At 43.5% G+C, this 15,447-nt stretch overlaps 1 protein-coding gene across 1 annotated transcript in view; it reads left to right on the top strand.

Annotated features, from left to right (window-relative positions):
* Nucleotides 1–910: 910 nt before the first annotated feature.
* The window catches only part of TGFB2 (transforming growth factor beta 2), a 120,686-nt gene continuing 106,149 nt past the window's right edge, over nt 911–15,447 (top strand). Inside the window, exon 1 of the mRNA XM_054999517.1 lies at nt 911–1,432. Within this exon, the coding sequence (XP_054855492.1) occupies nt 1,090–1,432 (343 nt within the window). The 5' untranslated portion in view covers nt 911–1,089. The remainder of the gene's footprint in view (nt 1,433–15,447) is intronic.

Here is a 15,447-nt window from a genome sequence, read left to right as displayed (position 1 = left end):
CCACCTTGGCAGCCCCCTGTGAAAACCTCGAGGTTGGGCAACCGGCAGCAGCTCTGCCTTATTGACTGCGGCTTGGTCTTTTTTTTTTTTTTTAATTGTGGAGGAGGAGAGGAGGAGGAGGAGGAGGGAGCTGCTGGAAAAGTTGTGCAGCCCAGGAGTAGCCAAAGAGGAGGGCGGTTAGCTGGTTGGCTGGTGCACACCAGAGTAGTAGCAGCCGCCTGTGGGCCACGGGAAAGTCGGCTGCGCTCGACTCGCTGCCCACGCCACGAAGAGGGGTGGGGGAGGCCGAAAGGGGAGAGGAGCCAGCAGAGCCACCCTCGTACTCCGCCGGTCCCTGGCGCCTCTCGGCTCTTTCCTAGCACGCATATCCAGACACGTGGGCGCTCGCCGCCCCTGCCGGACACCAGCCCTTTGGGCCAAGGGGGAGCCGCGCACTGCCTCCGGGAAGGGGGGAGCCCCCCCTAGACAGCCTCTCCGGCTGCCCGCCGGTGCCATCTCTCGCGGAGCTTGCGGGAAACTGGGAGCCCAGCTCGGAAGCCCGCAGTTCAAGCGGCGGCGGCAGCTGCCTCTTCCGCGCAACTCTTGCAGCGCTCTAGAAAACTTTGCGACTGACCTGATTTGCCAGGGCTTTATTACCAAGACCGATTTTTAATCAATGTAAAAGAGCGGGGGGAGCAAAAGTCTATGCCGTGAGAACAGCCTCGGGGGGGAAATCCCGCAACCTGTTGCGTTTTTCTTTTGTTTTGCTTCCACGCTCATCAACCTGTTGCAGTTTTCAACAGAAAGAGCCGGGGGCCACTCGCCAGCCGCTGCAAACCTAGGCTTGCAATCTTGCACCCGGAACTGCGACCTGTGGCGCTCGAAATCTTGCAACTTCGGATCGGCAGACCGGTACGCGCTGCTCTTTGGACTGACGATCCGTTGTCATTTTAAAAAAAATCCATATCTATATATATATATATTTTTAATAACGTCTCAGCTTTCTTTGCACATTGCCACTTCAGAAACCGAGCGAAATACCCAGCTCACCTTTGTGGGGAAGGGAAGAGACGCGCGATTTCCTTTTGGGTTGTTGCTTGACTCTCTAAAATGCACTGCTACCTTCTAAGTGTCTTCCTCACCCTGGATCTCGCCACGGTGGCCTTCGCCTTGTCTACCTGCAGCACTCTCGATATGGATCAGTTTATGCGCAAGAGGATTGAAGCTATCCGAGGGCAGATCCTAAGCAAACTGAAACTCACCAGCCCTCCGGAAGAGTTCCCGGAGCCCGAGGAGGTTCCTCCGGAGGTCATTTCAATCTACAACAGCACAAGGGACCTGCTGCAGGAGAAAGCGAACCACAGGGCGGCCACTTGCGAAAGGGAGCGGAGCGAAGAGGAATATTACGCCAAAGAGGTTTACAAAATTGATCTGCCTTTTTTCCATTCCGAAAGTAAGTCTTGTGTGTATGTGTGTGCGTGCGCAAGAGAGAGAGAGAGACCAGATCAAAATCTGACAAATAATAACTTTAGAATTGTCTTGCCGGTTCTGTACGTGCAGGGGAACGGCGGAGATCCGGGTGTCTTTTCAACTTTGTGCATAGCCTGCTTCACCTCTGGCAATATGCCTTTTGCTGTATGAAGGGGTGATGATGGGGAAGAAGGAATTGTCGTCGCCAAGGTTTTATGAGACTCACTTGAACTTAGTCCTGGAACCCGTGAAATAATAGAGGAGGGCACCTCTGAGCATTAGCAGAGTGCTTTGTCTTGCAACATCTGGAGAGTAAAGAGAAAGGGCTTCCTGGATAGAGGGGTTTGATTTCCAAACGGGCTTTGTTTCTGACCCTTCTCATTTAGAATCCCCTTTGAAAACAAGATTCCAGTCCAATAGCCCCTTAAAGACCAACTAGATTTCCAGGGTATAAGCTTTCCAGAGTCAAAACTGTCTTGGTCACTGACGCCCATAGTGTATCCCTCCCTCATGTTTGGCAGTGTCTGGTGCCTTCAAGTGCCAGACCTTCCTTATCTGTTCTTTGCGTTCTCCTCCTCAAACTCTTGTTTATTTTTCATAGTTTTCCTTTGGGTGGGAAATACGTTCTTCCCAATGTTCACGCTAATGCTCTCCACCCCCATCCTCTGCTTCAGCAGTCAGCAATCAGTGTATGCTTCCCCCTTAGTATTCCGCCAGCACCTGGGTCAACAAACCTCCTTCAAATAGCATTAGTTTACTTGTTCCACCACCCCCTCCCAGCCCTCGTCTTATCACTTTCCAGTCCCTGGTAAAGTTGGTAGCCTCTGAAATGGATCTTTCCATTACTGATCTGGTCGGAACTGGGCAAGATTCCATTTCAATGTACCTTCGGTTAAAAAAAAACAAAACACATCAAATTCAGAAGTGTCTCCACCCCAAAGCAAGTTTTTTCTGAAGATCACTGCTAAAATTGATACAGCCAATAAGGATGGATGCTGGGAGTACCTCTTTAGATCCTATTTTCAATTTAGTAGTCACTGTAGTGACCCTATTTCCAGGTATTTCCAGATACTTCCTTCATTTTTTTTAAAAAAAATCCCAGCTTCATGGATACAGCCTGTGAAAGTTTCAGCTGGAATTGATTATATGTGCTTCTTTCTGAAAAAATAAATTAGAGCTTGAAGGAGCTGGCTTGATAAATTGGTTGTGAATCAGAGGCAGAGTTTGAGTGTTGGAGGTGGAAGACGTGAATTCAGATCCCAGCGGAGGCTTGCGTTCCCTACTTTGGCCATGTGACTATCTATCTGGTAACTTTCACTCCGCAGCTGTAAAATGTACATATTAAGGATTATTGTCAGGGAGTGCTGAATTTAGAGTGGTGTGCCACTTACTATCATACACTGTGGTAGTAATGGTCACAGCTCCTTTTTTGCAAGGGGAGGAGGGGCAGAGAATTTTTTTTTAAAAAGAACTTGTAGGAAATTTTGCCCCAGGAATAAAAGAAAGAAAACATGCCTTGAACAAAAGTATATTTGCTCCCAGATTTGTTTTTCCCTGCCCTTCCCCATTTGCGTCTACAGTACTTGATGCTCAGCCTGATAGGGCTATCCCTGAAAAGCATGTACCTTTTGTTGAAATAGTAACTTTATCCTAGACTTTCTAATTGCAGCCTCTGCTGTTTATTTTGAATGTAACAAAGGTGTAGCTTTGAGGCCTGCTGAGGCTTGCTAAGTGAGAGTCCTAGGATGCCAGCTAGAGACCTCTCCATTTGCTGTTAGATGTCTCCTCTTCTTTTATTGGTAAATGACAGTCTCAGGTAGAGGACAATCTGGAAGTCAGAGAGTTTTATTATTGCAGTTAAGACACCATCCGGAATGGCTATGATAAATACATAGTTGCCCTTGGGGAAGGAAGACTGTGTAAAGTATGTGCTGGAGCCAAGTGAGTATGTGTAAGATCCCTAAGCATAATTTGTAGTAATAACACTGAGACAGAGAAAACAACTCAAAGCATTTCTTTAAAAATGCAGATGGACACCCGCCCACCCATTCACATTGGCTGGCATTTTGGAAAAAGTCATTCCTTCATTTGCACCCCAAGAGGCCCTGCTCTGAGTATGTTTACCAATGGATGAAGGCCGTAAGGCCGAAAGGAGAGCTTCTTGACCTACATTGATGACCTTTTAACAGAAGCGGTTTCCCTCCCCCTGTGGCAGCCTCCCCTAATCTTTCTGACCACACTGCTGCTGCTTTCTCCACAAGCGCTGCCAAAAAAATGAATGAAACTCACTCTTGCTTTCTGGGAAATTAAAATGTCTGAATAAAATGAAGTGTTGTCCCAGTAATAAAAAGTTATACTATTTTTGAAAATCTACTTTGAAGCCAGGCTGTAGGAAAATTCAGCAGAGGACAAGTGTAGATTACAGGTATCCACCAACAGAGAGCATCAGAAGTTTAAGAGCTGAAGGCCTACTCGCTTCATGTCCCTCCTGCTGTGCCAGCAGTGCTTGGTTAGGAAGATCATAGTAAGTGGGTTAACTGTTTTTCCACTGCTATCTAGTTATATATACACTGCGCTGGACAGGCCATTCTGAGGGAAAAAAGGAAGAAGAAATGTGTTAAATATGTGTGTATGTGTGTATACTGAATTTTGTCTGCATTTGGAGTTCTGAAAACTTGGAAGCAGGACTGTTTCATATGCTTTCCTTCCAGCTCTCAGGTTCCCGCACTAGCTGGGGAGGCAGTGCTAAGGGAGATCTCTATGAAATATACTGAGGTCATAGAGTGAAAGGCCTGGGAAAGAACCATCATTCAGAGTTTTTTAAAAAATCATTTTACCACAAAGATGTTAGCATTTGCTAACCGACTGCGGCCCAAGTATTACAAATATGCTCTAATTATACTCACAGTCGGCTATATATCACTGCCCAGATCCCTGATAGGTCTTTGTGGGACATTTTGTAAAGTTCAGTCTAAATATTTTTAGCAATGGAGAGATTTAAAAGGAAAATGCAAAGAGATATTGTATATATCCCAAGGCATATTTTGTCTTAAATATTATCCTTGGCCAACTGTACTATATAAATACAGTAAATATGAATAGCACTGGCATGGTGCCAATCTCCTGGGATGAATTTTAGTCAAGAAGGTATTTATGGGATATAAATAATACTGTGTCAACATTTAAAGAAGGGATCTGATTAGTCCAGAATTTATTCGAATTAATCGTTTCACGTGCTGTTAGTTTAAGGCTCAAAGGGAAGTTGTGCTAAGGTTTTGGTGATAGTTTGCACCGAGGGAATAAAAGAGTGCTGGGCTTCTGCTTGACAATCAGTGGGAGCTTAAAGACACACTGGCTCAGGACACACAAAAAAATCAGCATGTGTCCAGAATGAACAAGCCTAGGTTTTGATAACTCAGACAAGGCAGTATCACCAAGTGGTTTTCAAAATCTGAATGTAGGGCCATATCCTCCCCTCAGATTCGTGCTATCTCCCCACTTACTAATTCTCTGGAAAGCTCCAGTGTGCTGCAGCTAAGGGAATGTGAAGTTCAGAACTAATGCTCATCACATGAAGATCAGTGGAGAAATTTCCATAGATTTTAATGGATCTGGCTTCCACCCTCAGGCTGCAGATATATCATGGACAAATGTTAAAGTATTCATTCCTAGAGAATTCTAGAAATTCTTTTCTGCCAAAACAATCAAGGTTATGAGCTTCATAACCGAGTCCAAATAAATTTATGTAACGATTAAACTGAGGGACTCTTCAGGAGTTGCAGAGGAGATGAACTCATATTTCCTCTTTACCTCTTATTCCCCCATCTCCTGCTCATCTCTGCTGTTCTTCCTGCTTGCTGTTGCCTCCCCACTTCCTTCTGCTCACCACGGCTGTATCCTCTTCCGCCAGGCGGTGACTGCTAGGAAACCCAAAATGGTATCCAGGCTCTGGGCAGTTTCCTTTGTCATTTTTTGTGCATGCACGAATGTTTTGGGGATTGCAGAACCCTCATTTATAGTTGTGGCTGGTCTCATTGAATGGATTTTGCTATCCATGTAGTGATCGGCACTTCACTACTAGATACAGTGATATGCTGGAAAAACTTTTATTAAACTGCTTGCTCATGTAAATATGTTGTATGTGGGTTAGAAAAGGTAATGGAGAAAGTAATCAACTTTCTTTTTTAAAAATCTGCCATTCCTGGTTGCCTTGAACTTATTACTTGCCACAGGTCACCAAGCTCTCTACAAAGTTGGGTGTGATCAATACAAGTTTGTCGTGTAGATATGATTTTTAGGGGAGGAGGGCATGGTTCAGTGGCAGAACATCGGCTTTTCATGCAGAAGGTTCCAGGTTCAGCTTCCAGCACCTCAACTTTAAAATATCAGGTAGAAGGTGATGCAAAAGGCTTTTACCGGAGGCCCCGGAGAGCCATTGCCAGTCAGAGTAGAAAATACTGACCTTGCTAGACTGATAGTCTAGACTGATAGTCTAACTCAGGATGAGACCGCTTCATGTGTTCAAGTTTGGCAAGAGCTGGTAACTGAGACCAGTTAATATGCTGTAGAGCATCAGATAAATGCTTTTCAATATGTGTACGTGGTGAGGGGTGTCACCAGATTGTGGCTTCCAATCATGTGTAGCTAGTTGAAAACATACCTTGGCCATACACCTATGCTATGCTTTCAAGATGTAAATGAATAATCATAGAATCCTAGACCTGAAAGTGGCTGTATAGGGCATCTACACCAACCTCCTCCTCAGTGGAGGAAATCCAGAGCTTGGATGTTTCCAACAGATGGCTGTCCATCCTTCGATTGAAGCCTCTCCAGTGAGGGAAAGCCATTCCCCTCCCTAAGTTATTGGCTCCACTGTTACTGTTTCTTCTAATATTCACCCAGAATACACTTTCCTGGAACTAATGTTTAATTAAAGTATACCATCCATTTATATCTAATCTTGCCATCGGTAAAATGTTTCAGGTGTACTTCTCAAAAAGGTAGTGTATGAAATAGCTGACTTTATATACTAGCAGAATGTTTGGAAATTCTTCCTGTTAGATCCAGCAAGCGGGGATCTGCAAGGAACTTGTGGGAGCAGGCATTTGCTTCTTCCCTTCTCCTTTCAACCCTTCTCTCACTTTCTCTCTCTTTCCTCCCCTCCCACGCAATGCTGTTGGGTCCTCCTCCTCCCTTTTCTGTTGTCAGAGAAGCAGTGATGGCAGGCCTGGTGGCGGTGACTGCAGTGCTTCCTCCTCCTCCCACCCACTGCACTGCCAAAGGGGCAGCAGTTCTGGGCCTGGCGGCGGCGGCAGCAGCAACAACAATTCCTCCTCCTTTTGCCTTCGTCACCACCACCTGCTGCCCTGCACACAGCTTCATTGCTGAGGACAGTCACTGGTTGCAAGGCAGACAGCTTCAACTGGCAGTTCAAGTCCCTTTTGGGAGGCCTTAACCCACCTGCATTTTGGGTAAGTTTTTAGATTTTTCTGCAACCCTGGGGAACTAGTTTGCAGAAAAGTCTCCCTTCTTTCCTCCTGGCCTTGTTCTGTAGATTTAAGTATCCACAGATGGGGCCATATTAAAAACTGCACTTATATACTGCTCTTCTTGACAGATTAGTGCCCCACTCAGGGCAGTGAACAAAGTCAGTTTTATTATTATCTTCACAATACATCTAGGGAGCTGGGGCTGAGAGGATTGGCTTACTCAAGGTTACCTGCAGAGGTCATGGCAGTAGTGGGAGTCGAACCAGCAGAGTGCTGATTTGCAGCCCAACTACTTAACCACTATTTACTATTTTAATATTCGGATATTTAAAGAAGTTTTTAATGCCTTATTGTAGCCTTAGGATCAGGTGGTACCTATTGCACCCAACTAAGATCACCAATTCAGACTTCATTCGCTCATTATTTGATTACTATACATGTAATCACTGAATGACTGAATTGTCAATATTGAAAAGTAATGTACTTGAGGTGACACAGTGTTTGGCATGTAGTGTTCTCTATGTGACGGTCCCTTTCTACATGTAAGTCACCATTTGATTTGCAGTCACCAAGTGATGCGTGTGCCTGTATGAACTAACCTTCTTTACAAGCAGGTGTACTGTCTTGACATTGGGTCATGGTGAATAAAATGCCGGGCAGGCAGAATCTGGTATACTGGGAGAAGACAACAGCAAGTCTCATATCATTTTAATGGATGTTGAGTGTATCGTTTTGTTCAGCCTTGCTGTTGACAAAGCTTGCTGCCTTGGCCTTGGTGCTAGGACAGACTACTGGAAGAAAATCAGTTAAAATTAGGAAAAAATTTTTTTTGTCTCTAATAGGTATAAAAGGGTCAATTATGTCTTCTTTGCTGAGGAAAAACTTTCGTTTGCTGTAATGAGAGTTTTGCTTGAGTAAGAACTGGGCTTAAGTTTAGAGAATACTTATCACTTTGATGTTTGGAAGCTGGGGTATAAATTTACAGAGTCCTGAAAAACTGCAACTGTTTATATTTTTCACAGTAGTTCCACATGAAAGTTAAACTAATTTAATGCAGAACAGTCCAACCCCCCTACCTCTACTCCTTAAATTGAATCTCTAGTCTACACCTCAATTTTATGAGAGCCACTGGTGTGATTTATCCTTCACTTAGCTCTATTGCATGAATATTTGATTCACATCATTTTTCTCCCCACCCCCTTTTTCTTTCCTGAGTGTTTTACTTAATGAAAGAAAACAGTATAAACTAGCAATATACAATGGCATGTTTCTATTTTATCAACAAGGAATTGATTTACTGATGTTTGTGTGTGAGGGGGGGGGTCCTTCAGAGAAACTGAGTTACTAGTACAGCGCAGAGGAATACCCAGGCAGGAGTGGTTAAGAGGAACAGAGGCTGTGTTCTAATCACAGTTACCAGCAAGGAGGAAAGTGAGACTTGGGAGAATTTACTTCCAGCAATCTGTCATAGGATTGGGCTTGTGCTAGGTAGAAATTTGATGGGTATTGAGGGGTTGTAATAAGTTTGGCCAGCATGTTCTAAGGAGGTAAGGAAAGAAGCAGTGACTTATCGACTGGGAGGTAACAGTTATGAACAATTTAGCTGTTAAAATTTTGAAGTCCTGGTTAGGAAGTAATTTTGCCTGAGAGCTATTTTGGCAAGGGAGTAGGACATGATGTTCAGAGCCCACAGTGGCTTGGTGTCATCCCATTGTATCAGATGTCTACTCTTTTCTCACAAGAATGATAATGGGGGGCAGGCAGAACTGCAGAGAAGGCTAGATTTGGCCCAGGGCTGTCAGCTGATGATTCCTGTTTTAGAGTAGGGACTAGTTCATGTACTCGCTAACTGTAGATGGAGGTAACCACAATCGTGCTTGTGACAAAATGTGTAACACGGATAGTGATGGAAACATTAGAAGTTCCATATGTATCAGGATGGTTTGTGTTATTGGCCAAGCTGGCACAGCATGCCGTGCTTCATGCTTATTCACTGGGTGATATCACCAAGCTGAGTATTCTAAAAGACTTTCGTTGATAGCCATCCTCTTTGTTCTGTGATGTGAGCAACCCTGCCTCTGACATGCCTGATGACATGATTCTAGGGCATCACCACACTGGACAGTGGCCAAATCTGTCCTTGGTTCAGAGAGCCTGTTGGGAAGCTGGCGTCAGAGAGGTTTCTCTCATTTTGGGACAGAGACAAATTGAGACACTTGAAGTGAGTCATATTTGGGAAGGTTTTATGGGCTGTAAGTACAGTACATTCCAATGCCCTCTAGTGTAAAGAGTGAAAACTAGTCCTCTGGGATAGTGACCAAGTACCACAACATGAAATGGACTTGGGCTGTCTGAAGAAAAGGATCTGAAATCTTTCTCGTTTTCTCAAATTATGAATGGTTGTGGGAGGGAAAAAAAGCTTGTGGCAGGGAAGGAAAAGAAGACACAAAAGCCTAATTCATCAGGTATATTTGTTAAAGTACCCTCCTGGCTACAATAATTGTGTTAATCTTGAAGGTTCCATAGGACTTTATGCTGCTTTGCATCCAGTTCAGCAGCATACAGTTGTGCCTGTCATGCAGCACACTTGTGACAACGTGTATGTGCAGTATGTTAACTTTCCCTTTTATTGATGGGAAGAGTAAGAAAAGATTGTGTGACTTGGCTATATCCCATTTTACATCTCCACCGTGCACAGGATTTCCAGCTGTCAAATGTTTGAACTACCCTCTGAGGATGTTGTGGAATTTTCTTCCTTGGAGGTTTTCAAGAAAGATTGAGCAAGTCATCTTGCAAGCTGTAGAATTTCCAACTTCAATACAGCTGGTAGAATGAGATGATCCACTAGTTCTCTTCAGCTGCATTTGCAGGGGTGGCAACCGTGATTCCATACAGAGTATTGACACAGTGGAGTAGCAATCTCTCAACACCCTCTAGTTTCGGACTACTTCTTCCTTCCATCTCCGGTCTCCAAGGAAATGCTTACGCTTAGCCCAGTTGTTCCCATCCGTTCCCTTAGTTGTCTGTATCTTACTAGTCCTTTCAACAGTGTGTGAAGCACACTGAAAAATGTGACCATCCATTTCCCATCTGAAACTGTATAGTGCATTCTGCTACCTAAAGTTTCTTGTGTTGTACTGCTGCTTATATTTACCAGCCCATATCATACCTACTCGTACTGTGGTGGTACTGACTGGTTAGGGAGGCACTTGTGGTGGCTGACTTAAATTTCCTGGCCTTTTCGCTACTAGAAGTTGAGACTTATGGGAAGTGGCAATCATAGTGAAAGATGGGCAGTGGGAGAAAATCACTAACAGAGGCAACTGGAGTTCAGAAACACAGCTTGCTATATAACACAGAGCTCATTAGTGTCTGCTAATCGAAACTGTGTTGTGGGGCTTGTGTGTAGGTCATCTACTAACTTTACAGTTGAGGCCTGAAGCCTAGTGTTGAGGCCTAGCATTGTCAACCCTAGCTGAAGCTGACATGGTGTCACAGAGTTGTGACTCGCAATATTTATTTATTTATTTATTTACTTACTTAGTTACGTATGTCATTTATAATCCGCCTTTCTCACTGAGACTCAAGGCGGATTACACAGTATGAGATTAGTACAATCAGTATCAAGTACATTTCTTTTTTTTTCCCAAGGGGATTCCTTTTATTTTTTAATTTTTATTTAAAGAAAAGAAAGTAAGAAAAAAACCCAAAGTGAAGTAAGTGCATAGTATAAAAGTTATGTAAAATCTAAATTAGACAGAAAATTGAAAATTATACAATCTTATACAACCAATAAGTATGTAAACAGTACAGATATAAAAGTCTTGGGAATAAAACAAGCAGAACATTTAAGTTTCTTTAAACTAATAAAGTAATTATTACATGTTTGGCTTCCTTCTCCTTCCTTCCTCCTTCTCTCTTCTTCCCTCCCTCCCTCTAAGCTACTATATCAGTTTAACCTAAATAATAAAAAAAAAATCCTTCCGTTTTTTCCAGAAGTCAGTTATCGGCCTATTTTGTAAGTAGGTAGTCAGTTTGGCCATTGAAGCGTATTCATTAACCTTATATCTCCACTCTGGGAGACCAGGTCAAGCATCAGTTTTGCATTTTCCTCTTGCTGCTGTCACCATATAACGGAAGAGATCTCCTTGTTCTTTTCTCAGATTTGTTGGTAAAATATTTAAGAGTATACTTTTCAGATTTAATTCAAATCTGAGTTTGATGATGTTTTGCATCTCTTCACGTATTTTTATCCAGTATTTTCGTGATTCCTTACAAGTCCACCACATATGGTAAAATCTTGCATCCATATTCTGACACTTCCAGCAATGTCCACTATAACCATTACTAATCCTTGCAATATCTTTTGGAGTAATGTACCATCTAAAAAACATTTTATACCAATTTTCTCTCAGTACCTGGCAGCCTGTAAATTTTATGTCTTTAGTCTATAAATTTTCCCTTAAGTCCATTGGAATAGATTCCCCAGAATTTTGCATTCATTTTATCATACAAGTTTTGACTTGTTCTGTTTCTGTATGGTGTTGCAGTAATATTTTGTAAATCTTCCCCAATAGATGCAACAAGTCTCCAGGTATTTCAATACAGTATCAAGGACATTTCATAAACAATACCATAGGGCAAATAGATACAAGTTTAAAAGACATAGTATTAGCAAGAATCCAATACAGAGTAAAAAAAATACTGAAGCAGAACATAATTCTAGGACTAACATTAGACAACATGGAGCACTGGTGGTACATAGGAGTACATATTTAAAGCAGCAGATAATATGTAAGGCAATATAGTGATGAAGTCTATGGTTCCTAACTCATTAGCGAAGCATCTTCCCTACAATACAGCCCTCCCATTTGAGTAAAAAGCCTTTTTGAATAGTTCAGTTTTGCGTGGTTTTGAAAAGCCAGGAGAGTGGGGGCTCTTCTGACTTCCTCAGGCAGGTCATTCCACAGGATATGGGCCACCACAGAGAAAGCCTGTGTACGGGCTGCTGCTGACTTCACCTGTGTGCAGCCTAGCACCTGCAGGAGACCCTGTTCAGATGAGCGAAGCTGTCATGGAGGAACATAGGGAGGCAGTCCTGTAGGTATGCCAGACTAAAGCCATGAAGAGTTTTGTATGTAATAACTAATACCTTGAACTGAGCATGGTAACTGATGGTTAGCCAATAGAGTGACTGTAGGATGGGAGTTATGTTCATGCTGCTGCTCGTTCCTGATAATAATAACCCTCTTTAAGTCAGCCAGCTCCGTGGTAAACCACGGGGTGGTGTCCATCCCAAGGGCCGGAGCAGTCGACAAGAAGCAATGGAACCAATAGCTTCAAGCGGCTTTGCATTCCACACTCCTACAGCAGCTACCATGGGGGCATGTCTGGGATTCTAAAATCCCCCAAGGCATTTTGGAATCTAGATGGATCCATGAGCCTTTGTGGGCGAATCATTTTAACTGGATCCCCAATTTTGTGGGGAGTTGGGGCTAGATTCACTTTTGCTTTCAGCAGATAATGGTCTGACCATTGTTCAGGCCAAATCTCCAGTACTGAAACAAGGTTTCCTCTTAAAGGCTCAGTGCAAAATATTAAATCTAAGGTGTGGCCTCTGTCATGTGTAGGGCCTGTCACAATGTGCAAGAGGTCTAGGGTTGCCAGGGAAGCTATAAATTCCTGAGCCGGGCCTGACTTTGAACACTCAGCATGGATGTTGAAGTCTCCCAGAACGATGAGTCTAGGTGTCCCCAACACTATGTCTGCTAGCAACTCCACCAATTCAGAAAGGGTGCTTATGGGGGAGCTAGGAGGTCTGTACACAAGAAGGATACCCAATCTATCTTTAATTCCCAGAGACAGGTACAAGCAGTCAATACCAGCTATAGCTTGTACTGGAGATCTACGGAAGTTGAAGGACTCACAGAGAATAATAGCAACCCCTCCTCCTTGGCTACTATAGCGAGGTTGGTGTAGGACCATGTAGCCAGGGGGAGTTAGTTGGGACAGACACACCTTGTCATTTTCCTACAGCCATGTCTCTGTTAGGCAAGCCATGTCAATTTTCTCGTCCTGCAATATCCCAGCAATGCATCCCAGTGGTGTGCTGACAAGAAATGAGAAAAGACATCAGCAGCCTAGGAATTTATGTTCTTTTGGCACGTATTTTTTGTCCCTTGTCATTATGGCAAGTGGATTTTGTGCAGAGGAAGAGGTTTGGAGGTGGTGTGTGTCTGTGCATTCTGTACATAAAGATACACTGGATTTGCCATGAGATTCCTTGATGGTAAGGGCCATGTTTCCCAGTGCCAGGGGTGAAAGGCATTTTTGCCCTCTGCTACATTGTTCCCTAGGACTGTGAATTACCAAAGAACATGCTACACATTACACGAGTTCACCATGAAGAATAACGGCCATGCTGCAGCTGTGAGCTCCCAGTGACAACTCCATTTAGAAGCACTGCTGTGGCCTGATTTTGATCAGGACCGAGGCATGGGGGAAAGAAAGCCTCCTGCCTCCCGCCGTATGCTGTTTTTCAAGGCCAACATGGTGCCAGGGGTATTGTTTGCCCTGTTGGGAAGCTGGATGTGGAGCCATTCAGTGTATGTGCAGTTCATGATAAGGCAAATAATGTCCCTCTAGTGCTGTTTTGGCTTGGGAGAATGATGTGGGGGGAGCCCCTCCTTCCCTATTGTGCATAGTCCTGATCAAAACTGGGCCACTGCAGCACTTCTAAAGGAAGTTGCCACTGGGAACTTGATGCTGCACTGCAGTATGGCTGTTCAGCCCCCATGGTGAACTTGTGTAATTTGTAACCTGTAGTTTGGACCTTAAAAGTAAAGAGCAGCCATTCAGTTCCATAGGAGAAGTACAAAGGAGTGCTCAAACATTAATAATAAATTTAAATGCTAAAACAATGCACTTTGAGGCAAACAGTCCTAGCTTCATATATACATTGATGGTATCGAACTGGCCAAGAGTATCCAGGAAAAAGAAGTTATGATGGATAACTCCGTGAAAGTGCTAGTGTAGAAAAAGATAAGTGTGAGTGTGAGGACCGTGAAGAGGGGGATTTTTCTTTCCTTTTGATACTAGAACTTGGAGTCATCTGATGGAACTGGATTGTAGATTTCAGGACAGTAAAAAGAAAGTTCTTCCTTGCATAACGGTAACATGTAACAGTGTGTGTGTGAGGTGCTGTCAAGTTGCTTCCAACTTATGACAACCCTATGAATTAATGATCTCCAAAACATCCTATCATTAAAAGCCTTGCTCAGATCTTGCACACTGCAGGCTGTGGCTTCCTTTACTGAGTCAAACGTGTAACTAACTTTCTAAACTTGATGGTGGGCTTTGGCAAGTTGTTGTGGTGGTCATTAAAATGAATCAAAAGGAAATCATGGAGGATAATTATGATATTAGTCTTGCTAGCTAAATAGAACTTCAATTAGTGATGTACTCCTGTCCTGAATACCAGGCACAATAGAAAAAAACAACATGATACGACTTCTAATTATCTACCCCTCTGCTCTCCATGCTCAAGTGTACTTAAGAGGTGGTAAGGGATCTGTCCGTATAAGAGGCGGCATGCCTACTTGCTCCCTTCCATTCTATTGTATGGGGTAAGTGGCCACCACTAAAACTCTGTTCCTCTCTTGCTATCAGCAGTTCAAGGTGCTGATAGAAGCAGTCTCGTGTGTGGGGGGGGGGGGCGGCTAATCCCCCTCCTCCCACCTGGTAACTTATTCTAGCCTGGTCAGAAGTTTCTGCCTGTGTGTGGATGGATGGCTGTTTTGGGTGAGAATTTTTGGTCATGTGATCTTTTAAATAAGAAAACATTTCTTACAATTATTTTTAATTTCTATGGAAAGATTTCTGTGGAAATGTAGGAAATGCATATCAGATTATTAGTATGAATTTTACAATAATCTGATAAGAATTTCTTTTACAGAAATTAATCAAATGAAACAAAACCAAGAAGCTGTCTAGGTGGTACAAATCACTGTTTTCACTGAGGCATTCCTTTCTGAGGAATGGTCACAAGCAAAGCTGGAAATTTGACACAGAGCTGGTCATTGCAAACTTTACTCATTTCTCTCCCTTCCCAGGTCCTTGGATTGTACACTTTTCACAGAGTGTTTTAAACCTTTAAATTCTTTCCCTCCTAGCTGGGAGGGTTTCTCATTGACCTATGTTGATATTGGGTTTAAGTCCCCATGTATGCTAGCTTTTCCCAAACATAACAAGGCACATGTCCTCAATTTTTATGGCCCTAACTCAGGGTCTAACTCAGAATATCCAAACAGTGATCTACCCTGCTTCTTCCTGGCAGGTGGGCAAATGGTCTGTTCTGCCCACCTGTCTCTGTAAAGAGAGCCCAGTGGAGTACTGGATCAGATTCAAGGTTCTGGTATTGACCTATAAGGCCTTTGTGTGGACTGGGACCAGCGTATTTATGGGACCATCTTTCCCCATATATTCCCCAGAGAACACTCTGATCAGGGGA

This window comes from Eublepharis macularius, chromosome 1 (assembly GCF_028583425.1).
Source record: "Eublepharis macularius isolate TG4126 chromosome 1, MPM_Emac_v1.0, whole genome shotgun sequence".
Classification (NCBI taxonomy): Eukaryota; Metazoa; Chordata; class Lepidosauria; order Squamata; family Eublepharidae; genus Eublepharis; species Eublepharis macularius.
Note: the sequence above shows the minus strand (reverse complement) of the source record. Positions and strands in the feature narration are given on the sequence as shown.